This window comes from Cygnus olor, chromosome 20, assembly GCF_009769625.2.
Source record: "Cygnus olor isolate bCygOlo1 chromosome 20, bCygOlo1.pri.v2, whole genome shotgun sequence".
NCBI lineage: Eukaryota > Metazoa > Chordata > Aves > Anseriformes > Anatidae > Cygnus > Cygnus olor.
The window spans coordinates 4,859,946-4,887,459 of NC_049188.1; the positions used below are offsets into that span (position 1 = coordinate 4,859,946).

At 42.3% G+C, this 27,514-nt stretch overlaps 1 protein-coding gene across 25 annotated transcripts in view; it reads left to right on the forward strand.

Moving 5' to 3' along the window:
* CUX1 (cut like homeobox 1) overlaps nucleotides 1-27,514 on the forward strand; it is a 270,215-nt gene that overhangs the window by 230,479 nt on the left and 12,222 nt on the right. For 23 of the 25 annotated variants that reach the window (XM_040532621.1, XM_040532622.1, XM_040532624.1 and 20 more), the window contains 2 exons: nucleotides 4,350-4,614; nucleotides 9,511-20,914. The exons of the other annotated variants lie outside the window; for them this stretch is intronic. In XM_040532621.1, coding sequence (XP_040388555.1) covers nucleotides 4,350-4,614; nucleotides 9,511-10,228 — 983 coding nt within the window. In that variant the 3' untranslated portion in view covers nucleotides 10,229-20,914. Of the gene's footprint in view, nucleotides 1-4,349; nucleotides 4,615-9,510; nucleotides 20,915-27,514 lie in introns of those variants that run through there. 25 annotated transcript variants of the gene reach the window in all.

A 27,514-nucleotide genomic window follows, 5' to 3' on the forward strand; every position in this document is an offset into this window, starting at 1 on the left:
GCCTTTATAGGGTTGGGGAAGGTGATTTTATTCAGACACACTTGTGTAAAATGGCTGTGTCATGAGCATGCACCTGTGAGAGATTTCAGTTATTTCAGGTATCTTAGGAGGGAGCATATCCTGATAATCTTAGCCTATTCTCTATATTTTAAATTGATTACTAAAAAACAGTGGTTATTCAGAGCCCTGGTTTTAGTGTGTATGTGTGATTTTACGAGAGGCTTATAGACTGCCATTATCAGCAGTTAACTAATTAATGATATATACATCTCTCAAGCTATCCCTTAATGATATTAGTACAGACAGCATTAATCGTGTGCACTGAAAGCACTGCTGTTGACTGATGTCCTGAAAGCATTAACACATTTGATCAAGAACTTTGTGATTATATTAAAAATTACAGCAAGGGAGCTTCTGGGAAAATTGTGGTCTTGCATGCTTTTAAGAATATAATCAAATCCTTGTTATAGTAACCCATGTAATACCATGCAGTGCGGGATCTTATCTCAGATTGTGTGTGATCTGCCACTGGGAGCACGAGCCACTGGGGTTTCCTACTTACAGTTGTGAACCAAAGGGAGCCATGATGGTGTTTTGCTGTATTAGAAATACAGCAGAAATAAAATTGTCAACTAGCTGGATTTTTATAGCCTCAAAGAGAATATCACCCATAATGCAGGAAAATAAAATAAAAATAATTTAAAAGTAGTACTGACAATATCCTTTCAAAACTGTTTTCTAAACTGGATTCTTATCAAATACTGTGCAATACATATGCTGTGTAGATGGCACCTGAATAGAGATAAGGCTATAAATCATCTGAGTCTCTGTACTGAGCGCCTCAACTGTGTAAGAGCTGTCCTCATGGCAGAGCACTCCAAACTGAATTCAGCCCTGTATTTTCAGCAAAATCCTTTCATGCAGGTAAGGATCCTGTGATGTAACCTTTTAAATTGCACTAGAGCCACATAAAGAATACAACTTTCCCTTAAGCTAATGGCAATTAGAGGACAATGCAAATGTATCTGCTACCAGTAAAACATTATTATCAATTATTTCTCTGCCTCTGTTTATTAAGAGAATAGATTGATAATTATGATACAGGTGAGCTGCATGTATCTTTTTTTTTCCCTTTCTGCCAGTCTGAAGTTTATGCTATAAATGCCCTGTTAAGAGATTCTGAAAATTTGTAACGTTCATTAATGAACCTCTTCGGAGGAAGCCAGGGGTTCCCACTCAGTAGGCTGAGACACTCTGCACCACTTTTTCTGCCGAGGAGGAGTTCATCCCTCTTCCTTATAACCTCCCGGTGTGTGTGCTGCTGGCAACGTCACACTCCTCACTGAACAGTACTGAAGCCTGCTGTCAGGAGAAAATTTAATTCCCTTTATTTCCCCATTATTTCACTTTTTAATAATCTTGTTCAATACTGCATAAGATAAAAATTGTATTAGAAGGGGCTCTGCTTTACCTCAGTGGGCAGCCACTAGTTCTGCAATGGTGTCTGCATCATCTGTAGCTGAGCACATGCTGGGGAGTCTTCCCAGAGGGACACAGTGATGCTGGGCTGGCAACAGCAGGGGGAAAAGAAGAGGTAGCAAGACTGCAGAGAGAGCTGGCCTTGACAAGTTGGTCTCAGACACACATCCAGACCTTTGCCCACATGACATCAGTGGTGTTTTTTTTTTAGGTCTCCTGAGAAGTGGAGACCCATCACACACAAAAATCAAACGTCTCCAAAAATCAAGTGTGTTTGCAACTTGGATTCCAGTTTGAGCCTCGCTGTCACTGAAAATGTGCTGAATGATCTCCTTATGTTGTCTACAGGCAGCACATATGTTTAAAATAAGAATTAGAAAGGAAAAGCTTTTATAAAGTTTCCAGAGAGAGACATTAAAGCCTGGTGCTTAGGTACTAGTTCTTAGCTTAGGTACTAGTTCAGCACATGGCCACATGCCAGGATTGTGCCTTTGGCCCAATAGAAATTTGTTCTAATAATACATTATCCTCCAGGAAAACAATTGGTCATGACATAACAGCAGGACTTTATTTTTATGTTAAGGAAATATGTACATTTGCATGGTTTGTTCCATTCACACGAGAGACCCGTATAAGTCCTTGCACCTTTTGTGAGGTTACAAAAGCAGAGGTAGGCATAGGGCACGAAATTCTTCCCAAGCTATCGCAGCTACGTGCTGTCTTTAGGAGTCTAAAGCAGGGTGCTCTGAGCTGCCAGAAATGCCATCCTTTGGAGGGCAGAGAAAGGAGAGATTCAGAACATCCCAATGCATGGGTGTCTGGTGTTAACTCAGTCGCCTGACCAAATTCCAGAAACTCCAGTTAGAGATAGCCTAAACACGTTTTACATCTTCCACCCAAGGCTCTGTTTTGTTTCAGGGACTCCTTTAAGTTGCTGCACATTGCTGAAGGGATAGATGTTGTCTTTCAGCCCTCTTGGTTGTTTTGCCAAAATAGACGAGGGAATCTTGCCTATGCCAGCGTATCGATGCAGATTTGAAATAACAGCTAAGAGTCTTTGAATTTAAAGGCCTTATATAAATGTGAGCTTTTATCACTGGAACCATTAATTCTGTGGTTGAATTTTGTAACAATTCCGTGAGCACTGCAAAAATGAAGCCAATAGGTCACCTTGAAATAATTCATTTACCTGTAATCACGTCACAGTTCTACATCTGCTTTGAACAGCTTAAATAGGTGATTTTTAAATGAAGTTTTTTCTTAAAAATTTAAGGAAGCTAAAACTTTGCTTTTTATAGTTATTTCAAACACATGCAGGAGTGTATCGTGGCAGAGTGATGGATCACGAGCAACTTGCGCTCTGTTCCATATCAGTGATCTTACACAGTAGGCAATCCACAGGTAATCTGTCATATTCAGGAAAAACAAAATGTGGGCCATGCAAATACCCCCTAAAGGTTACAGAGCATGTTCAAAATTCAGTTCAACAATAGTAAGATACTGCGTAAAAAGGTCCCACTGGACATAACACGACATAGAGGACAGGATGCTGAAACCCACAGGAGACAGAAGACCTGGCCAGACCTGTAGGGAGCTCTGCCAGAAGAAGTTGGCTTGCATGAGCAACGCTTTCAGTATTGCAGTTTGTTTGATTGCATTGAATTTTTCTTCCTTGTGCACCCGCAGCCTAAAGGCAGAGCTGTGGAGAGAGAGAAATTTATTTTTTTGAAGAATTCAGTTGCTGGCTGGTGTGACCTGCCCCACATTGCTCCCTGGCTCCAATCAGAGCTCCTGGCTGCTGGAGATTTAGTGCCTGCTTGATTGATGTCAGGCTGGTGTAATCTGGAACATAATAGGCAAGGTTATCAAATTGCAGCTCTTGAATACCTAAACTCTTAAAAATCTAGAAGGTATTTAACAGGCTATTAAATATTTTATTGACAAGATTCATCTATATTTGCTGTTTTCAGCCCCCTCATTAGCAATGCTTGTGCATGATACTGCCAGGTGCAGTAAATCCCACCTCCCTTCGCACAGTGTAAATCAATCACGTCAGTGACAGCATTTGCTGGGACTCCTTCCTCGCTGAATTTTGCCAGGATAATTCAGTCCCTGCTGGGCAGGAGGGTCAGCGGTGGTATTGTAGGCTGCTGCCGTCAGCCTTCCTGAGCTGCAGTAGTGCAGCGAGAGATGTCTTCAAAGTACAGGCATTTTGGAAGGAGCCTTGTATAGGGGAGGAGGATGTTGTGGGCTGTTTTTCTTTTATAACCTGTCACCTGCTATAGTGAAGATCTGTAAGAAAAAGCAACAAACGCCTGATGGGTTTGTTCAGCCCGGTGCTGGGATGGCCGGGCTCTGGGCGCCATCGTGTGTTAGAGATGGAGCCTTGGCTGCCTTCAACTTCCAGAGGCGTATTTTTAATTCCAAGACCTTAAGTGTCAGGGAGACCTTAGTGTACGCCTTAAGTGTTTAACAAGCAAGACCATTTAAGTCTAAATGAAGGGTAACTGTCCTAATCAGGTGCTTATGTGGCAGTTCACCACCCTTGAAAGAGTGAATTTAAAATCAGTCCTGCTAACTGAACCTTGTTACTCGTGTCCCATATTCATTGAAAAAGCAGAAAACTCTGACAGGTTTCCAGTTGATTCACCTTCTTTTCTTTCCCTTCTTTCTTCTTTTTTTTGTCTCTTGCATCCTCCCCATGTTTGCTTTGCTCTGATCTCTGATGATGCCCCTTCCCTTCTGTTTTCTCTGAATAGCCCATCCATGCATTTACAGCCTGTCATCTTCACATTTATTCCACAGCTCATATATTCATTGATTTTGCATTTGTATTCAGCTGGGGCTGATCTGATGCACTTCTCTTTCAGCTTACATGAAACGGCGACACAGCTCCGTTAGTGACAGTCAGTCTTGTGAGTCCTCATCCGCTGGCATAGACTACAGCCAGGGGGCCAGCCCGCAGCCACAGCATCAGCTGAAGAAGCCCCGGGTGGTGCTGGCACCAGAAGAGAAGGAAGCTCTGAAACGAGCCTACCAGCAAAAGCCATACCCATCACCAAAAACCATTGAGGAACTGGCTACGCAGCTCAACTTGAAAACCAGCACCGTGATCAACTGGTTCCACAATTACAGGTACGACATCTCCCAGGAGCCCTACTCATAAAGTATTTATTTTATTTGCTTTGGCAGGGTGCTACTTTCCTTCAGCAGACTGTGTCTGTTTCTGCTAGCACTGAGCAGTTGTACAAAATGAACAGTTTTGACAGCAGGGAGGTTCTAACAGCAATGCTAATGCTCCAGACTAATTTTAAGTCATCCCTGAGGAATAGCAATATTCACATACTGATGTAAGAAGTGCTTTTAAACACAAGTCTTGCTTTTGGGGTGGGCATTGATCTAGAGATGTCCACTGCTGTGTTGAATATTTATAAATCCCATTGCTATAAGCAAGACTGGTCTTTTTTACTTGCATATACAGACACACACAGACACACACTCGTATATATATATACATATAGGTGCGTGTTGTGCATCTTGTGTCTGGGTCACTTGGCAGAGATTGCTTGAAACTGTCCTCTGCTGGATGGTATCAGAATTGCACTGGTTTTATTGTACATTTTTCTAGCATAAGAGCAAAAAGAGGATTTTTCTTCTAGGTCTTGGGTCACTGAGCTCTGAAAATACGCATGATGTGTGCGGTATTTCTGGGAAGCTTGCACAGCCATGAAGGACAGAGAACCGATAACCCTGAAGTCAGATGTTGCCACAGATTTATTTTGTTATTATGATTAAATCATTGAGTCCCACTGAAACGAAATAAGATGTTGGTCTGTTTGGTTCCTTTTTCATATTAGAGGGAACCTTCTCAACATTTGAACAGTTGAAGTAGGTTTTGGCCTAGAGACACCAATAAAAAGAAACAATGCTGGAATGGCATGTGAGACTTAGAAGGATTTGAATAAACATATTTTCAGCTGTGCTTGGGATTGGGAATCTTAATTAGTTCAGCAGACTTTTCTCCAAGAAATTTGTTCTAATGAATATTAAACAGGTACAGTTAAGATACCAGGTTTAATGCCATTCTGCTCCTTCACTCAGAGCCAGTAATGTTCCTAATTATTCTAACAGCAGCTTGCTAAACTTGTTTGTTTTCAGAAAACTGCTAACATTTAACGGGTATTTTCTGCTTTAGCCCTTCTCAGCTTTTCACAGGGAAGTTGCTGAAGCAGAAGAAGAATAGTTTAATGAGATATCTCAGAAATATTATGTACAATAGTAAAATAATGTTTATAGTAAACAATATAAAATTTAAAAATTATAACCAACGAGTAATCATATTTACAGTGAATTTCATTGACTTGAATTCGCTACAGATGCAGCCTCTTTCACTGCTCAGAGTTCTCCAAACACAGGCCTCTATTCCAATTCCCACTTCTAGGCAATTATACACAAGTTGGAGGAATGCCTATGAAAATATGTTCGCTTGGGCCTGACAGCAAAATGTGCTGTTCTCACTTACGCAGACGAGTGCGGGAGCACTGGTGGCATGTGTCATCTTCCTCATTATCATGAGATCTCCTGCTCAGGCGTGCTGTGAGAAAGCGTGACAAGTCATGACTGATCAGCGTGTTTAGCCACACGAAGCTATACATTAATGTAGACTAGGTGCTGACAGTTGTATACAAAATAAAAAACGTATAAACAAGGTGCTATAAGCTTTTGGGTAGCACCAGCTTCACAGCACTGAGTGATCTGGACCTGCTCCCAGATGTGCTTCTGCTGAGTCTCTAGGCCTTTAAAGGGATGGCGTAAACCTGTTTGGAGCAGCACTGAAAACCAAACCATATGCCTGTTCTGTTCCTTAGTACAGTAACTTTCTTAACTTTTGTCATGAAGTACTCTTAAATCATTTGCAGGACATGGCAAAAGAGGCACAAGTTATGAGCCCTGCTAGGGGAACAGGGTCAGACTGCTCTGCAGCTCGGGTGTTGTACGTAATGGGTAGTCTTTCTCCTCTTCATCTTCTTCAGGCCACACGATTTTATTTCTCTCTTTTAAACTCTTCCCTCAACCATTGCTCTTCCAAACTGAAGACTCTTTATACAGAAGCAGTTCCAACCCTCAGACCATGTAGCTGTTCTATAATGCTAGTTTTTCTTTAAAGAAGCTTTACATGAGGGAGGGACAGATTTGGACATGTTAGTCTCCATTCTCTTGGGAATCCCGTTACAGTGATGCTTTTCTTCCGGGATTCAGCCCAAACCTCACTTTCCAAGGGACGTTGCTACAACACAATCTAGTTTTATATCTACCAGATGGGAAGTCAGCAATAGCATTTATCAGCCACAGTAGAAGAAACTTGAAAAAAGTCCTCAGCAGGCAAAGAAGTAATCCACTTCAGAATATGAATAGATATAAAGGATTTTGCTGCATTTGCAAACTTGTCCCAGTCTTTTGCTTTGCATCCATAGCAATTGTAGAGCTCTGGAAACAGAAAACATAAGAATATATCTTGAATTAATACTTGCATTAGTGAAGCACTTACAGGACACATCAGTCTAATGCTCCGTTATCTAAGGAACTCACTTAGAAGAGCGAGTAGGAAATGGGAATTTCAATCCAACTTCATGTGGTGAAACTGGCACAGAGACTCAGTAAGGTCATGGGGATGATACTACAGAAGCATCAGGAACTGAAATCAACTTTCCTGAATTGTAATCTAGTGCTCTTGGATCCTAAATTTTGTTGCTCTTACTATGGGTATATTTTTCAGTGAACTGTAGCATTGTGCTTGGTTGGATGAGTTCCAGGGGTTGTGTAAAGGCTTGTACAGGAAACTTCAAATCTCTGATATTTTTGAGTTACACTGACAAATGCCAACGGGATGTGTTGGTGTCAAGGCCAACACCTTCCACGGATAGGAACGCTCTCAAATTTCCTAGCTGCTGTCACCAGTTCTTCTTTACAATAGGGACTTAATATGAAATTAGTCAGGAGCCAGATTAGATTTCAGAAGCAGTGGGTTGGATGTGAATTAGAAGGATTTCCACAGACACTGAACCTGTATTCTCTAGGGCAGTGGTCAGTTATTCAATGAGCATGTCATCATTCTGTATCTTGCTGGAGTTGAGGTATTTTAAATGCTATGCGGGCATGAAGCTCTTACCTGTTTCCTCTCCTGACTTGGTGAATGTTACAGAAGCAGCATGTTTTGTATCGGCATCCATGCAGGGAGATTGTAGGCATGAATACAGCCTGATAATCCAGGCTGCATGCAACTAATGGTAATAGAAAATTAATGCTAGCACCTGTGGTCTGCCGTTAGGTGTATAATATTCTCCTAGGGAAAATTGCGGACCCCCTAAATCCTTCAAAAGTGTAGAGTCAGCAAGTACTGCAGAAATAGTCTGTTGCATTTCAAGCAAGTCAATAATATCATTAGCTTCAAAAGCAGTATTCAGATGGTGTTTTGCATTCATCACATTTTTTCCATTGTGTGCTGTCTTCTGTAGCAAGATCAGGGATAAATGAAAAATTCTTACAAGCCATCTGTGTTGGGACGGTGTTTTACTTGTCATCTGCAAGACCCTTAGCAATTCTCCCTGGTTAAAACCAAAATTGTTGCTTCCACTCTGACAGATAAAGTTCTGCTAAACTCTCCCTTTGTAGTTTCGTCCTTGATCACAGGTCTTTGAGGCTGCAGACTGGGACCTGAACAGTGTTCGTAAGCTTTTACTGCTGATGGGGTGCTACAGAGAAAGAGTCGACTAGACCCTAAGATGTTTTTTCATAAACTGTTCAGTTGTGCTTGTGAGGATCATGGAAAATCCTAAGCAGAGAAGGAAGAAGGAAGGACCTGAGTTAAATGGCATAGGCAATGTGTTTATGGGATTATTACATGCTTCCAGAAACAGGAGGCACAAGGTGAAACACCAAGTAGTTTTAGCCACACATGGAGTGTATTAATTCCCTTGAAATGCACTGCTTGCCTTGTCACTATTCATGTTCTGAAATCGATTTTTCAAATAAAAAATAAGACAGAAGTCAGAGTAGCTTCTAGACTGACAACCTGTCAAAAGGCTGTGCTTCCCCGGAGGGGTTTCACAGTGATGAACTTTCTTTCATCTTGGTTTCTCCTTGGTGGCTGTTTTTTCTCGATTTTTCTTTTCCTTGTTTCTTTTTTGTTTAAACAGATTGTGGTTCATTTTTTAGTAAAGTCTGGATTCTTTTTCATTTATAAGCTATTTTCCACTGGATCTACTAGAAATATATTCATATTTTTTAAAATCATCCCTTCTGTGGTCCAGTGTATTGTAAAGTTTCGTGTTCCTGATGTCAGACATCCTGTGGGAATAGGAGACTGCAGAGCCTTTCATCTCTGTCCATGAAACCAAGTCCAGAGCTGTAAAAATTCAGCATAAAATTATGAATGTTACTTCATGTGAAATCATAAAGGAAAAACACTCTCTCGTTGGGTTTTCGCAAATCATATTATTACGAATTGATTATCCACATAAAGTTTATATTTTTGCTTTGTTCCATAATGTCTGCTCTGGTTATTAAAATGGATAGTCATTACCATAAGTATGCTGGTTAAGGTCAGATGGGTCACTCTCAAAAACTAAGCGCTGAACAGGTTACCAGAAACGGTATTCTGCTGAAAGTCCTGGGTTTGACCAACCTTCCTCCCACCGTGTTTTGGAGGAGTCAGAGTTTTGCAGCCTAGGTCCTTCCGTGCACAGCAGGCTTAGAAGTGGGTGTGTGGCCAGGGAGAACAAAATTAGGAGCATCTTGACAATATTCCACATTCTTCCGAATGCCTTTTGCGCCAGTCCTTTGAATTGGAGCATGTGAGCTCTTTCACCACCCCAGCTTGTTGCAGCTGTCCTGTAGCCAAGGCAAACTGGCTTCTTAGGGAAGGGCGTTGCAAGTTTTTGGTGTTGGTACCCTGGGAAGGTGCGTGTTACGTGGCAGCGAGGCTTTGTGTGGCCGCCAGCAGCCTCACCATCCCTTTCATCTGTCTCCTAGGTCTCGCATCCGCCGGGAGCTGTTCATCGAGGAGATCCAAGCGGGAAGCCAGAGCCAGGCCGGGTCGAGCGATTCTCCTTCGGCGAGAAGCAGCAGAGCCACTCACAGCTCGGAGGGAGACAGCTGCGACGGTGTGGACGCAGAAGGCCCACCTGAAGGAAAGCCGAGCGGTCCGGAGGCGGACGAGTACAGCAATGCAACCACAAAGTCTCAGGGAGGGCAAGCGGAGTCGGCTCTGGAAGCAGGGGAAGAGGCACTGCCTGGCGCCAGGCCTTCGGAGAGAGCAGAGCCGTTCCTCTTGGGAGCGGAGAGCCTGGAGGACACCGACGATGAGGGCAGGCTCAGAGCGCCGCGCCAGAGCTCTCCAGCGGGGTCTCAGCGTTCAGGAGAAGCTCTGGAGACACTGCCCAACTCCGCCACGGAAGGGGATGCCTCTACCTCAGCTGCCTCCACCTCAGTCCTTACAGGGGAGAGCTCCTACAAGTCAAAAGAAAGTTCAGAGAAAATCTCCAGCGTGCCAAGTACGAGTTCGACGCCGGCCGCAGGCTCGCAGAAAGCCAACTCTCTCCAGAGCTTGTTCAGCTTCTCCGAGGCCGCGAGCTCCAGGAACACGCGAGACAGCTCCTTGAGGAAAAAGAAAGCAGCAAACTTGAACAACATAATCCACCGCTTGGAGAAGGCCGCGAGTCGAGAAGAGGCTGTCGAGTGGGAGTTTTGAGATTAAAACTCACCCAACTCTGGAGAGCTGGGAAGTGAAACTGGACCTCTACTGGTTTTATTGTGTTGCGCACTTAACCGCCCTGCGGGCCACAGGGCAAAAACGCCATAGGCCAAGGTGCATATAGAAAACAAAAGGAGCGTTAAGCCCAATTTATGTTTGTGTTTTCGAGGAAGAAAACTGAAATGTGTAGTCGAGCTTTTTTGTACCCTGAAGTGTTTTTATTATTGCCCTAAGTGATTTCCACAATTTCTGGAATAACTCATACAGCTTTGCCTTGTGCCCTCCTCTTTGGTGTGGGCTTTAAAAAAAAAGAAAAACGTTTAAAAAAAAAATCAAACCCACATATTAAAAGGGGGCTTTTTATCTGCCATCTAATGGCTACAGAGCGATAATACACTATTATCTTCTTAAACCAGGAAAAAAGGGGAGATTTTTCAAAAAAAAAAGAAAAAAAAAAGAAAGTTTTTTGTAGCTGTTCAGTTGCCACTAAGAGATTGCACAGTCAACCGACTCTAAACACACTAGTTTGGATTCCTACATATTTTCAAGAAAAGAAAAGAATCTTGTTGTTTGAAACTTTGAATTAAAAAAAAGAAAAAACACATTTACTCCACATATTTTTTAACAAAACAAAAAAAAAGTCACATCAGGAAAATATCTTAATTTGTGGTAGCTGACTTAGTGTTTTCTTGTAAGTGAAATAGAATATTGACACGTAGTGCACATTGTTTCATAGCTTTAACTGATTCTGGTCTTTTGCAGACCAGAATTTGTTTAATACACTCCATTTTAGGCCAAATCAGGACAAAAAAAAATCTGAATCTAGGTATTTTATAATCTGCTTTTTAACCTCTAACCACAGAGCACGCTGATCAGACCTCATATCTAGGAGGTTTAGGAGACAACTTAGAAACAGCATGTACTTGATCATTTCACTTGGTTCATAGTGTACAGGATTTCCTTTCAGTAAAGTCAGATAGCTCAAAAAAACGTTGGCCAGTAACATTTCAGCCTGCTACTTCGGGGACGTATTCTGTAACCCGAAATGTTCAGCTTACCTGGAACCGATGAAAGCGTAGTTCATGTGTACGACTGCTGTCACACACCACTAAGAGGGGACTGGAGCTGCCTCAGATAGAGAAGTTTTCCTGCTGTAGGTGGCCATTTACTGACTCTCTTCCCACCACAAGCACTGATTTTAAATATGTTTTAGTTGTGGGAAGCTTATTTTTTACGTGGAATAATAGTACATGGCAATGACCAGATGGGCTCTTACCAAGACGGAAGCAGCCCAAACTCCAAACCAAAACGTTCATGCTCTCGAGTCCCAGTCTAGCCCATTCTGCCCTGCAGAAATACAGCCTTTTGCCATTTTTTTATGCACAGGTTAGGGCTGATCAAAGTACAAATCAAATTCTAACTTGTCTCTAACTCCTCCTGTTGTCTATATGTATATGCGTGAGCATAGAGGTGTGTGGAAGGATGTGTGTGTGTGAGTGTGTGCGTGCAATTTTATACGTCTGTGTATTTTCTTACGTACTTGTGCACACATAGAGTGCATTACTGCCACCTTTTTTCAATAAGCTGTTTTATCAGTTATGGCTTCTACAAGTTTGCTAATTTAGACTCCTTTATTGCCATATCTTTAAAACTAACAATAGATGATTTCGGAATATATATATATATATAAATATATATATATATAATTTTTTTTTGCTTATTTATAGGTGCTGTATTTTATTATCTGATTGTTAGGAAGGGATGAAAGGGGGCAAATATTCTTTAGAGGGATAGACTGCCGGCAGTATTGGGTATAATTTACAAGATGTAGTTGTCATACTGTATATTATTGATTGAAGACTTTTTGACCGTATTGTGTATCATTGAACTTTTGTCTTAGGTCAGCATCTTTTTGATGACACTTTAATGGTGCATTCATTACTTCTTAAGTTTAATTAATATTACTTTTCTGATTTTGGGGGAGGGAGGGATGGGGAGAGGAGTTCCGACTTTAAAGGTATGTTCCCAATATTACACCTCAGTGTGCTTGTATTAATTCATTAGTAGGATTTTTGACTGTAAGATGTGAAACCACATTTCTTGCATGATGTTTTAGAACTTATGTATTTCATTTACAGTCTCTTAACATGCAACAGCAGCACTTAGCGCAAGTTTCACAAATTAAGAATCAGTACACTAAAATCAATCCTTTTCATGATTAAGAAAAGAAGGCTCTAGGAGGCTGAAAGGCAGGGATTTGTTTCCTCTTTTTACTGCTAGCTGTTTCAGGGTACCTCCTTGGGTATTGGGGACTTGTGATGCAAAACTAAAATCGAGGAACAGAGAGAGCAACGGCCCCTTTCTGTGATGAGCTGAGGAGATGGTCTGTAATAGCAAACACCAGTGTGTGACAGCCCGTACTGGAAGCGATTTTGGCTTCTTATCTGGAGTGCAGTTAGTCCACAGGAATGGCCAGCAAGGGAAATAACGTGGTGAAGCAAAGTGTTACCTCTCTGTATCTGTACAATGGTCTGGTTTGACGTAAAAAGCACAGCACCATCTATAAATGCGCGTCCTGGTAAAAGTACGCCTACCTTAATACAAGTCATAACAAGATGCGTCTTCAGCCGTGAAGCAAAACTTCTGATGAGAAGACAGAGATATTTTATGTTCTGAATTTTTGTCTTTATTGTTCGGTTCAGGTTGTATTGTGGTTGTTTGTTTCTTTAGGTAATTCTAGGCAGTACATTTGCCGGTCTGTTTCTACTGTCCTTGTCTGCTGATTTGAGATCCAGGTGCTTGATGCAGTCAAGTGGTTACTCTCGGCTTTCTCGATAGAGAGGTTTCGTGTTTTTTTTTCTGTTTGATCATTTTTTTAAAATTAATATTCCCCAAACTGTTCTTGTGCCTGTGTCGATATAATTGCATTCCATAATGCTTACTGAGAGCTCTTGCTGCATTATCCGACAGCAGAACTGTATTCACAGGTTGAACACAAATGCAGCATTTAAGGTCGATCTCTCTTCTTAATAAGCAATACGTAAGTGCCTTGAAACTTGTATCTTTTTTTTTTCCTGTTTGTTTTTAGATAGTTTTTCAGATTTCCACTAGTTCTTTAGGGTTCTTTAGCATCTGCCCAGTTTTTAATGCTATAATGGTTTTTAAAATGCATATCTGTAGCTTGCCCTAGAGGAAATTTTTCTGTTATAACACTAACTGTTAATTCTAAGCTCCATCATTACATTTGAATCTTGTAATTTTGCTGGATAAAGACAGCATTCACAAGTCAGAAGTCACTCCATCCTGCCAAGGGTTGTCATTGGCATCTATTATAAAATTAATCAAATCAAATGCTGTCAGTATTTCCTGTATTTTTGGCACTTTATTAATGGCTTAGCTCCTTTTGTTGTTTCATATTTAATGATCTGCGTTGAATGTGGATTAGCCTGCTGAGATGCTGTGGGGGCAGCCCGGCCGCCCCGCTGGGCGTCACTCGGGGTCCCTTGGTAAGCGCCTCGTTCAGGGCACGGGCAGACGGACGCCCTCAGACCGAGCTTGTAGAGTTGAAGTGATGCACCCAGCTGTTTGTTCCCGATTTTTAGCCAAGGTCACAGCTGCTTTTCTGTTCCATTGGAAAGCAAAATGGATTAGCTTGAACTACTGCTGAGATTCTCTTGTTGGAGATGAGCTACCTACTGGCTTTCCGAACGGGCAGAGACCTCCCTGGTTCAGAGACTTAACTTCAGCAACACTGAAAGATTTTAGCTGTATTTCTGTTCTTGCGCGGCATTTGAAAGTAACGCTTTTCAGAAAAAATATGTATTGGAGTAACTTTCTTTTTACTTGATTAACAGAAAAGGACAAAAAAGTTGCAGGAGAAGAAAAGCCAGAGAGTAGCACTGGGGCTTTTTATATTCTTCGGTCACTGCGCGGGAAGGCGAGCGGTGTTACAGAGGCACAGGGGACCTGGGGCTCATCCCGTGGCATGGTCACTTTGCAGAGCACGGAGCCTGGGAGCAGAGCACTCACTGATGACATTTTTCTCCCAATGGATAAAAGCACAGATAGTTTTCAGAAAAGATGTAATGCCAGAGTCTATTTTGTTCTGATTTGTTTCTCGAGGTTCTTTAAAAATAGTTTTATTTTCTCTTTCTATGTCGAGTTCTATGCTGTTCTAAAGCTGTGGATGAAGGGCCCAGGCTATTTTAACAAAAATACCTTTATATTGCAGCAAAAAATTGTCGTTTTTCTTTCTGGATGGTTAGGAAAGGCAAAAGGTGTAATACTTGTTTAGGTAAAAGTAAGGGAAGAGTATCCCTTGGCAGAGGGGTCATCCAGTGTGATTTTCAATGCACTTCCATATTTGAGGATACAAATTTCAGATGACAGGTTTGCACATTACGATTGGCAGAAATGGTTCTAATTACAGTTGTTGTTGATGCCGTAAAATTTGACCATTTTATTTATTCATCTGTAAAATGTCTCTAAATAGAGCCACATTTTAAAGGAACCTTTATCAGTGCGCTCTGTCCTTATCATGAATTAGTGAATATTCAGTAAAAAACTCTTTGCTGTAATAAGAAAGATCAGTCATATAGTTAAAGAGAAAAATATATATTTACATGTGCCTTTCTCATTAGGTGAAAGATCCTCACAATAGTTTTATCAAACTTGTTCATATGGGAATGGTGTAGAGAAGGGGGTTAATGAATGCGACAATTCTATGCAATATTCTCTATCCAATTACTTAAAAGTTGCTGGTTTTCAGTCCTTTAATGGGAGTAATAGTAAGCTATAGAGGTGCATCATTCTGGTGGTAACTCAAATTAGAAAGGTGATACATTTACCTAAATTAGGGTTGAGGGAGATCTGACAAAGTAATGTACTGAAATAATGGAAAATGGTAACAGTGATTGCAGTCCCCACTCGCACAGTTGCAGTCAGAAGTCTGTCGTTTTCCATCTTAAAATTACTAATTCCAAGTATTCTTAAAACTTATAGGAAATAAAAATGCTTCTGGCAAAAACAGCGCTGGTTAGAAACAGGAAAAAATAATATTTTGACCACGTATAAATTATGAGAATACATGAAAAAAAAATCCCTTGGTTTTGGACACTTCCTTGCACTTAAATCCAAATCAGTTTATTTAAACTTAAATGTTGCAGTAATCTGGACTAGTGCCTTTAGCAAGGTTGCAAAGAGATCAGAAATCTTACTTAGCAATTTGTTGCAAGCTGAAAGAAAAGCAGTTTGTTGCATGCAGATGGAGGGCACTATTTTTGCTTCATTTGTGTCTTTTTAACACGTGAGTTTCTTAAACTCTCTCTTCTTACTTCTTGACTCTGTGTACATATCCTAGAGTATTTTCTGTCCTAGAGCCACCCTGTGTGGCTGAGTCCTGTGCTGTGAGTGTTTCTTGAAGACTATCAGAAACACAGGAGAAGAGAAGTTGGTTCTTACGTGGGGGGGAGGGTGATTTCACATTCACTAAAACCAAATCATGCCCTTCCCGGGAGTGAATTGGGTTTTGACCCTGCTGAGACAATTTGCTCATATCTTCTTAATCCTAAATGTGACTCACTCAGACAAAACAGCTGTAAAGCAGTATTCAGTTCACACATACATTGGCCTGCTGCATTCCCCTTGCACTTTCTGTTGCCCCACTACTTGAACATCAACATTTTCTTCCTTTGTGTTGCATATACAATCAACTTATTGAAAAGAAAAAAGAGAGAATTTAAAAATTCTGTACAAAAATATATTTTTTTTCCAGTGATTTAAAATCTTGCTGGATGGTTTTAAATTGCAAGGAGAATCACTGGCTTGGAAAGCACAAGATCTAGGTTTCTTTTCTGGCTTAACCTTCTCAGTTTGAGAAGTGACCTAGTGGTCCCTGTCTCCTTCACGTATGCGTTTGAGCTCTGAAATGTAGAAATATTATTTCACAAATAAGTTCTTTCCTCCCCATCCCTTTTGTGGGATGTATTGACTATGCCATATGTAAAATATAGTTAATAATGAACTTTAAAGCAAGACAAGCCCTTTATGCTATGCCTAGGGACTAATCCTACATGACCAGGTCATGTACCCTACCCCGTTAATATGCAAGGATATAAAGTTTCTATGCTCTGAAGGTGAAATTTATCCTTTTGGAGAAGGTTAGCATTAGGCCTGTGCACTTAAGTTTTCAAAAAAGCCTTAAAATAGGTGTGTGAGTGGTGCCATCTCTCTCCTCAGGGATGATTTTCCCCCCAGTCCACTGGTACTGTGGCATACGGGATGCAAGTTATTAGTTGTAAGGTCATTTCCCAGCTGAACGAAGTCATTCATTGAAGTTTTATTAGTGAGAACCTCTGGTACAGCCAAGGACCAAGGGCACCCACTTTTCCCACAACCTCTGTGTCAAACCCCAAACCCTTGGCTGTCCAGGGAAGCATGCATTTCTACAACTAGTTTATGAATGAGAAAAAGATGGTCTGATGCACAGGGTTGGTTTTTCATTACTAGTCACAAACATGTTGAGACACAAAAGTGCTTTAAAAGGAAATGTCCCCTTTTAAAAAATTAATGAGATTATTGTATTTTTCCTTGTCCAGCTGTTCTACAAAGGGCAATTTCTGCCATTGTTCAGGCTTGCTTTACTCGTGTGATGCTAGTAGAAGGGTTTTGCCACAGTTCTGTTATTTCTTATGACCAAAACCGTTGGTTTCGTAGTATCGTTTCTGGTTGTCTGTTGAAACAGACACATGCCAAGAATGACTGAATTCCTGACCATAGCAAAATAACGTAGGAAACAGTACAGCAAAAGTAGACGGCTAAAGTCCCCACAATATCACGTCTTTGACTTTCTGTTTGATTCTTAGAGACACTTGTACAACGTAGTACAATCTTCATCCAAAGATCCATGGAAGTGGAGAGTCAGGCCAGGAGTTCCCTGCTGCTTAGGTGACACACTTGCTTGTGGCATAGTTACTGTGTAATTCTGTGGTAATGTTCATAACAGCACCATCTCTCTGTTGGTAACAGGAATCATGGCATTAAGTCGTGTTACATCTTCTGTCGATGCGGGTAATGAATATGCATTTTTAGGAGTTGTTAAGTGTGTATGTACATGATTCCAGTATGGGAAGCCCCCTGTATGTATAATATTTACATGCTTGGTCTCGGTGGGGCAGTAGAATTGCTACAGCCAGAATCATCAAATCATTTGGGGCATAGGTGAGTGGAGGCTTAAAACTACTTTGTATCTTAATGCATAGCATGCTATTTTCCCATTTGTCGGATGAGTTCCGTGTTGTAAATGCAGGATTATTCATCTGAGAGGTCGGATTTCTTGAGATATGCGGGTTCAGCTAACCTGGGGAGGGAGAAGATCATGTTCAGAATACATAAAAATAATTCCGAGGGTCTGAAATGTGCAAAAGCCAGGTAATTTGAAATTAAGGGTCAAACTTTGTCTGTAACATCCCGTAACAGTTGGTGTGAGGGGTTTGCTATGATGTGGCCTAGGAGAAGTTAATATGCTAGATAGCTGCACAAGTAAATTATACTGTGCTATATTTATGTACAGTGGGAAGATGGAGAGTAAAGAATTTTGCCATGTATTTAAACAATTGCAAAAACCACTGATCGGTAAATTTAGCCAAGTAACAAGTACAAGCAAGTGGTTTGTTCTTGCTTTCCCTGAGCTGAATATTCAAGTATTCTTGGGAATGAGATTGAAATTCTCTACTTCACAGTTCCTCTTGGAAGACAAGTGCTGTGTGTTCAAGAGAAGAACTAAAACTTGGCACTTGACTTGCTCTGAAGTACAATCCTATCTCCAAGTAACTAAAAAAAAAAAAAGATGTTTTCTACAATCAGTCCTTCAGTCAGACTTCTCTGGCTTTTGTTAGTTTACATTAGACCCTTAGTACTATTTTGATGTATTATTTATGTGAGTAAATTATTACTAGCTTTAAAAGTGTTTCCAAAGTACCTAGTTACCTCTGGATGCTGGTACAGGCTCTGCTGCAAGTGCTTGAGCATCTGGCTCCTAAAGGAGACGTGTGGGGAATAAGCAAGGTCACCTCTGTGTTGTCCTTTTCTTTTTCCTTGAGCAGGGCTTCCATTTCCTTTCACCTCCTCAGGAGGTGGGGATCATGGAAAGGTCTTTTATGGGGGAAAGAGGTTAGTTTAGTTTGAAATGGTTTTATTTTAATTCAACAGGCATGTCATCAAAATCCTGTACGTTACTGCATTTCCCATTAAGTTTTTAGTTCTCGCTACTTTCCTAAAATGTAGTCTTTAACAAACTTTCTATACTTGGAAAGCTATGTGCCTTATTTTCTAATCTCTTCGTGGAGAATAATCTAAAGCACAGTGATCTAGATCGCAGCATTCACAGCTTTTCACTTGGGTGGGGGGAAAGCAAGCGCCAACCAAGGAGCACTTGCGTGGCCCAGCGTTAGTTGCCCCCTTGCTACTGAGCACTTCAAACACTGTGCGTTAAGTCTTCGTGCAATAGAAATTCTCACTCTGCATCTGGAGGCCCCGTCCACTGAACACAGGCGAGCGCAAGCACTGGTTTAGAGAATTCGGGTTCCTGACGAACAGCCCTGCCTGGCTTGGCTCCAGCAGCACGGAGGGTACAGGCTTCGAAAGCCCAGCATTGCCCGGTGGCGTTAACGCTCCCAAGGCCCGTGCTGTGCCCGCAGGTCTGTCCGCATTCAGGAACCGCTCATGGGCTCCAGCCCTCGCTAACTGCTACGTGTCCTTCGTGCCATTGGGAATCCATGCTGTCTGTCTTGTCTTCAGGGCTGGCTGGGGGGGCCGAGGCACTGTAGGGTCAGTCCCATCGCGTTGGGTCTGGCGAAGCTCGGGCTTCCTCCCACCTGCATCCTCAGCCCTCAGCAGCACTTCTGTGTCACGCTCCAAGCTTGCTCTCTCTACAGCATCATAAGGTGAAATATATAAAGGCGGTTTGTAATTAGGAAAACAATCTAACATTTCCTATTTATGAGATTAATTTTAACAGTTTCTTTTTTTTTGAGGTTTGTTTTTATTTGATACGAACACAACAGGAGTATACATATCCCGTGAGCAGACACTGGAGAAAGTTGGATGGAGTGGGGTGCTGTCGGCTCGTATCCATATCATTGTGCCCCTGTTGTGTTTCCTAGAGCAATCATTTTTTTAAAAAAAAAAAAAAGTATTTTATCTAAATGCCTAATAAATAATATTATTTAAATAGTTTTAAAATAATTTAGGACTGAGAATAAGAAGCCTCAGTTGTGAGAGAAGAGACTTAAAATATACAGAGAGAGAAAATACCCTTAGCCTCCTAGAGCCTCTACTGAGAATTTCATGAAGATGCAGTGCCCCTTTGTCAAAGTACATTGTGATTTACTCGCGTGTTAATTTAAAATGAGAGACTGGTTTCCTGTGATGTTCATCTTTGTTGGCATATGTTTGAATTTCTGAATTCAAAGCTGATTTTCTTCTCATTCAAAGTTGGTCAAGATTTAAAACAAAAAAAAAATTTAAAAAAATCAAAAAAAAAAAGGAAAAAAAAGAAAAAAAAAACACCTGGTGCAGCAGCAACTTTTCCTGGTGTGAACTCTGGAAATGCACATTGTAAATTGATCTTTGTCACGGAGGAGTTGTTTAAGTTTTCTTGCGGTGTGGAAACACGTTCAGACAGGCTGTCCCTGGCTAGGTAACATGTCACGAGTGAGCGAGAGAAAAGCTGCAGAAGCAAAAATGAAAACCGTTGCGCTAGAAATTCCCCCTGCTTGCGGCAGGGGAGCACGTGTCTGCACGAGGGACGAGGGACAGGGCAGAGGGCCGCCGGTGAGCACCGAGCCGGCCGGCCCCATGGTAAGACCTTATGGTGGGCAAAGGGGGAAGGTGCTGAGCTAGTTGCAGGGCACATCACCACTTCTGTGGATTTGGAAGCAAATTTGCACTTTGCCTTTCAAGGGTGTCCCACTAAAAACCATCAGATGCATTTCCCACGCGAGGTTTTTTTTTTTTCCTTTGACGTAGTCTGAAAGAAAAGAAAAAAAGGCCCTATGGTAACGATTGGATAACCTCAGCAAAGAAAAAGCTTGTTCCTGTCAGAATACTCTATGCATTTCTGTGTTGCAAAGCGTTTTCTGCCGTTCCTTTCACAAAAGCGGGCACTGTGCGCCCCACTCGCTGGAAATGCTCCGCGAATGTCAAATGTACGAATTTGGACTTTAATTCCAAAGCAGATGGAGGCTGGCTGGGGTGGGGGGGATTTCTTTTTTTTTTTTTTTTAATTGTTTCCCTCATGTCCCTTTTCATTTTTTATTAAAAAAATTAACTCTTTGCATTTGTGCAATAACTACTTGCCATGATAATGGGCAGACCTTTGAAATGCCCCGACTACTAACACAGCACAAGATGAACTCAAACAGAAAGTGGTGTACTTTTTCCTGAGAACTTTTTTTTTTTAAATAATAAGCTCAGTTTTTACCCCAGTGTATTGTGGTGTCTTACATTTTTAGCAGTATTTTATATTTTTTCTGTAACGCACTAAGTCTTAGATGTTTTTAGAGCTTGTTTGTTATATTCACAATCACAGATTAAAAAAAAAAAGATCCTCACAAAGACCCAATTGACCAAAAAAGTGTCATTTTTTGTACAAGTAGCTTTGAGAAGCCCACATTGTGTTGCTGTGACTCATCTTTTGTAACATTTTATTTCTTGGTATTTGTTTAAACATAAAAAGTAAGAGTTTATATGGCTGGCAGTAGCAGGGAAGTGCTCCCTCCGTCAGCAGAATGGCATTGTTTCTTCTGTCTTTGTTTGGTTAGCCATATAATGTTTGTTCTCAGCACTGTACAACGGTCCCTATATGATATGGAGAAGCAATATCACTGTATGAAACTCACACGATGTATTATTATTATTATTATTCACTAGCACCCTAGGTGTGATAATTGAAGTAAATATCTTTTATACAAACACAATTACGCGTGGGCTGTCTTTATTAAGGTGAGACCTGAGTCCAAGCAGCAAACATTTACATTGGTGTTCTGACTCTGTCAGTAATGTCCAGGGGAATGAAGGGGCTGGATTCGGTGGGGATTTGTGTTTACCATGGGGACGAAAATGTACATCCCGTGTATCAGTTTCTGAGGGGAGGAGGGAGTTGTTTTCAATACTTTCTTTAAGTGTTGGACTTCCAAACCGTATCCTTTTTCAGTGAAATTCAAGTGTTGTCAGTGAGAGGTGCACACCCAGCTTCACGGACAGAAAAGATGTGTTTTGAGTCTGAGACTGCAAGGGGGATTGTGCTGAGCACCAGAACAATATTATTAGCTAATTAAAAAACAGACAAAAAACAGATTAAAGAAATTGAGGTCAGAAGCGCTTGACATTCAAAAATGAAAATGGATACTTGGCTCACTCTTTATTTTTACAGATACTTTATCCAAAGATGAATTCATCTTTTAGTGCCTTGTAAGATGTTGTTCCTTTAAATATACTGAGTCGTTACAGAGAATTTAAAGTTTGGTCTTGGTAAAGAACTGATATTTTAACCCATCAGTTGAATTACATTTTAAAAAAACAGTAGAATAAACCTCTAGCTTGAATACTCTGGTTTTCAGGTAGCGTGTGTGTGTGTGCGTGCCTGTGTACTGCTCTTTTACCTGGCCTGCTGTGTCTGCTTTTTGAATTGTGTTTTTTGAATTGGAATTTATTTTGAGGGAACTAAGTTTACTTTGTCTCTTCCTTAACTGCATTAGGTATGCACATTTCCTATGTATTTTTTGCACCAGGCTGTAAGCACATTTGCTGTGTCCTAGGCTGTTTCCTACGGAGTAGGACATGCTCAGTGTTGCAGGAGGAGTTTTGGAAGCCCAAGTTGGAAATCTGCTATAGTTTTATCCCAAATGTCAAGCTAGCTATCCCGGAGATCGGGGAGCTGGGACGGGCTTTCCCCACATGCTCCCTTCCCTCCAGGTACTGCAGGGACCCAGCCAGCTGGTTTCACTCTCAGCCCCGTGGTGCAGCATTGGGTGCTTGCTTTTGCTCTCCCTCTTTGCCATCTTGAGCTTTGATAAATCCTGCAGGAGTGGGTCACTTTAAAATGGATCGAACGTACTGTATAATGCCTTCATTCCTTTGTAAACGTGTGCTTTCTGTTTTTGAAATGTCTGACAGGTTGTTCCACAGGTTGTAAAGGTTCTGGGCTTAACACTTTTTTTTTCCCACTGCTTAATGACCAGTCACACTGTTGATTGCTATAAATGGCATTGTCTTGTATAATTTTATCCTAATCACTTTAAGCTTGATGCTGAACACCTACACTTTTAAAGTGTTATGACTCAAGTTGGTTAATATGCATATTTATAAGTCACACTTTTCTTTAGGTATGGCGGTATTGGCACTGACGTACTAAAACCACATGTTATCATTAAAAGATCGCTTATACTTGTGAAAGCACAGACCTGGTAGTGAAGAAGGCGGAGGGGGTTTGGTGTAGCTCAGAATCATGCACACAGTATAAAACCAGACTGACCTCTTCAGCTTGCATCTTCAGAAGTTTATTTCTGGAAACTCAGAGGGTAACCAAAACCACAGGGACGCATCTCAGAAGTCAGGAGCAAATACCTGGGGTATTCCATGGAGGTAGCTGGATCTTAAGCCACAGCTTCATTTGGTAGCCCCTCAGAAGGATGTTGAAAAGCCCTTTTCAGAAGGAGAAGCATGTGGTGCATGATCCCACAGGCACTTCATGTCAGCACTGTGGCATGCCTGGGTGTCACTAATGTTTCTGCTGTCAATAGCTGCTTCTGGAATTAGGTGCTGTAGCAAGGGTGAGATTTTACACTGGAAGTACTACAAGCATTTGCTGAGTTAATGGAAGAAAGCCTGGTTTGTAGTATCCTTAGGTACGGGACTAAGTTAGCACCAGGGGAGCAGATCAGGGCCACGGGTACTGCCCATGGGCCTACTCCTGCCCTGCAGCCAGCCAGAGGCGGTCTGGCTTTCCATGACAAGGGGACATCCCAGCAGGTGAGGGCCATGCAAACAGCTGGCATGGTGCTCTTGGGCCCCACTTATTTCCATTTCAAGCTGCTATCATTTTCTCCTAAGTGTTTCTATTTTAATGGAAGTGCTGAAGAAATTGTGTACTTGCCAACAGAGGGTTTCAGAAAACATGATTTGATTATAGTAAAGCATTTTATTTTCTTTTTGCTCCAAGCTATGGGAAACTGATAAGAAAATTCAAACTGTTTTCTTGAACTCTTCCTAGTTACCCATGTAATTATCTTAGTACCCTTGGAAATAAGCCGCTCCTCTATGAAATCTCTCTCCTTACAGGGTGAATTTATTAAGTGGCACTGTGTTTCTTTTCTGGGGGCTGTTTATTTTGGAGTGGCTGGGCCAGGAGGAAGAGAAGGAGAAATCCCTCAACCCTTCCCTTCCCGGCAGGCCCTCAAAATTCCAGAGACGTGGTAAAAGGAAAGGGGGAAAAGGAGGGGAGGGAGCAGAATTCGTGCCTGCAACTCCTCCCCCAGCAGCTGGCAGAGAAAGGCCAGAAGCTGGTGAACAGCTCCTTAATGACAGCCTAGGGGCGTCAAAATGATCCATCCCTCAAAGTGTGGGGCCCCTCAGTTTTTCAGGAGCCATTTTTCCCACAGGCCTTTAGGTTTGTGCCCCTCTGTGTGCAGGGAGAGGTGGGCATTGTGGCTGGCCAACTTGGGCCAGGCCGCAGAGCAGTGTAGAGGAGGCCGCCTTGTTTTGCTGCGTTACCCAGAAATCCGGCCTTGGGCCATGAGGTGCTGTGAGGTGGGCCCTCATCTCACTCCTCTTGCTCTTCCCCAAGGTCACCTTCACAGTTGTGTCTAAGGGCACTGATGAAGTCTGCAAGGGAGTCTCCTCCAGTGTAGTGAGCATAGCAGGTCGGGTGAAGGGCCTTTTCCCTGTGCTCCCAACCCTTTGTCACCTGGGCAGAAGAGGTCTCACACTTTGTCCTCAGGCTGTTAGGTGTGATCTGCTTCCTACTGTGCCTATTTTTATTGTCTTTTTGACAGTACATGGAAGTAAAAATAAGGTTTGTTCTTCTTGCCTTGGCTAGTGCCAGTCCTGGCCCTTGCCAGCCAAGTCTGCGCACCTTCTGCATGCAGCCCCAGAGGACATCGCTGAAGGTTCTTGATGTTTTCTCCTGTAGCCTCTGCCTCTGAAGAGCAATCATTGTACTTTATCCTTGGAGTTTTCCCAGGGCTGGTAACAGTGGCTAAAGATAAGGTAGATGGTGCCTAATAGTTTCATGTGGCTTCTAGAGATGTCATCATCCCTTTCTTTTTGTCATCTTTTTTCTTTTTTGTCCCTTTTGAGAAAATGTGCAAATCTTGTGGCAGGTACAGAGGTGATAAACGAGGACAGCCTGATTGCTTCTGGTAAGCAAAACTGCAGGCCAAGATGATTCCCAGACTAACATGATCTGGGCACGCTGGCTACTACAGGTGCTCTCAGAGTTGACTGAACTTTCTTCCCTCTGGAGATTTCTAGAGAGGTTGCTTCAAAATGTCCCAAAAGACCAATCCTTGTGTGACTTCTGTCGTGTTGGGCTTTCTGGAGCACTTGACTTGCATCTCCGCTATCTTTATTCACTCTTAGGAGATTCTTGGAAGAATATATACCCTTCGGGTGTTGGTGATGTTCCTTCTTTGCCTTATGAGGTGAGGTGGACCTCAGGAAACAGCTTGGCTGGGCTCCTCTGCTCCAACCTGCTCATTAGCATTTACTTCTGAGCAGATTTGCACCACAGAGGACCCACTAGATTTGAGAGGCAGGGCTCTGATGCCTTGCAGTAAAGAAATGTTAAATCATCCCTGCCTTCTTATCCTGTTTCTCGGCCTGCTGACAGCTCACAACAACAGCAGCTCCAAGGAAGAGACTTTGCATAAAGTTAAGACCAAATAAATGGTCCCCATGCAACTGTGGACCGTGCAGAAATGTTGTCCCACACTACAGAAAGGCCAAGATGGAACTGGAACTGTTGAGGTGTAAGACATGAAAAGGCCTTCAACAAGACTCTATTGTGAGAAGGATTTTGGCTATGATCTTTTGTTCTTTGGCATCTTCATAGACCAGAAGAGGACACAGAAAATCATCCAGGACAGAATCTGCAACATAGGGACACTGCCCTCTCATCCCTTCAGCTACAAAACACAGAGTCAAGTCATCTCCCTGTGACTCGCCTGGAAGGGGAGCAGGACTTTGGGCAATAATAGTACTGTCTTTTTCAGACTTCCTTAAAAGCCAAATGCCAAGTATTTTAAAAGCCTGAAATTGTGCCTTAATTTATGTATAAACCTGGGAGCTCTGGCATCAGGTAGAAGTGGAGCTGAGACTTTGTTGGCTTAGAAATTTTCATGGGAGACAAATGCCAAAAAGCCTTAGCATCTGTTTCTGCATGGGTAGTAATGACTATTTCAACTTCTGAGTAACTGTCCTCAGCAACCCGGTCATTAACCAGAGCGGCCCAACGCGGGGAAAGGCTGAGCGAGCTGGAAAAATCAAAGGACCCAGCTCCTGCTGCTTTTTTTGGATCTCGCGCCTCGTCCTGGCGCACTCAGACACCAGTGTTTGTGTTGAGCGAGTCTCCGGCTTTGAGCCTGGGTTTCTCAGCCTTAAAGTCAAGGCAGTCCAAGACTTGGTTATCTTACCATCATCTTCCTTCCAGTCAATAAAATAGGCTTAAAACCTTTGAAGTACTGGATTTCAGTGCACTACAGTTGACTTCTGAGAGGGTAGATTTCAAAGAAAGCTTCAAGCATGCCACATCATTTCTCTTCTTGTTTTCTTATATTTTTACAGTTATGTAAATCCAAGGAGGCCAGACAGTAATGGAGGCAGATTAAAAAGTTACCACGAGGCAAATGAGGGTGTGAACGTGCAGAGCATCAGCTAATTTGCAATAACTGCCCATGTGTGTGCTCCTACCCTGCAGATCCCTTCAGCAATATCACTTACCTCTCATTTCCTTCAGGCTAAGAGGATTCACATGAGCAGTTACTGCAGTCTCTTGGATGTGTAGCAAGTTACAGCCTATCTCACCCCAAGGTGATTTATTCATCTGTCTGTATCCTCAGTAATCAAGCCACCATCTTATGGAAAGATTGCCTCTCATTTATTTATGTCTGGCCTTATAACTTCAAACTAAGTTGCTAGTATGTCTTAATTCTCTCCATCTGTGAAAACAGATGCTGTTTATTTTGGATGATTTGCCAAGGGAGTCCGATTGCTGGGGCTTGTTACAGGAGTCAAAGTTGCTGTTGCTCTGTGGCAGCACTGGGCTCGCTGGCTTCGGGTGCTCCCGAAGAGCCCCTGCATCTGCCGGGCCTGGAGCTGCCTGCAGCGAGCTGCAGAGCCTGGCGCCTCGGGACTTTTCCTCGATATTCGCTACAAGGATTTTCACTTGCAGCTCCTGGAGGCACGCAAGATTGGCCATGTTATCCAAAATGGAAGTGTGAGAGGCATCTAAATCTTTTATTCTCAACTTAGGACCGTTTGTTTTGTCTCTGCTTGAGACGCCGCATGGCCTGTCTGCATGGACACTTTGCGTCTTTCCAGAAGCACGCGTCTCTTGGCAGTGTCATCTGTGGCTAAGCTCCTCAGGAGGCTGGACCTACAGGAGATTGCACCAGACAGATATCGTATTTAGAGCATATGGACTCAGCCAAGGCTCTTTTTAATCCCTCGTTTGGTTTTGGTCAGGATATGATGCATTTCAAGAGCCTTATCAATATTATTCTTCCTTCCACACAACCATTCTTTTGCAAAGGGCATGGTTCATTGCAGAGGGCCTCATCACCTTCCCCACTGGGGTTAGGTATTTCATCAGGTCAGATGCTGAGTGATGCAGAAAAGGTTTGAAGAAATCAGAAGTCTCCCTTCACCTATCCTGGGGGAGCTGTGGCATGGCAGAAAGATCTGAAGATCCAGCAGCTGAGAGATGAAGAGGGGAAGGCAATCAGGGTGATCAGGCAGGAAGGGGACCTGGGCTTTCCCATCCTTGCATCATATGTCTTCATGATTTTATTCTAGTGTCTGCTTACTGTAAGCTCTGTTCAGTACCTCTGTTCTGTGCTACTTCATAAGTTTCTTGACAGCAACAGGGACCCTCGCAGCTTCTCCAGGTCAGTTGTGCAGGCTGTGTGGGAGGAGGCCTGTGGCTGATGGTTTGCTTAGAGGTGCTTCTCTTCGAGTCCAGGATTCCCAGGATGGTCCTGCAGGTGTGCCTGCAGGGCTGCGGTGTTC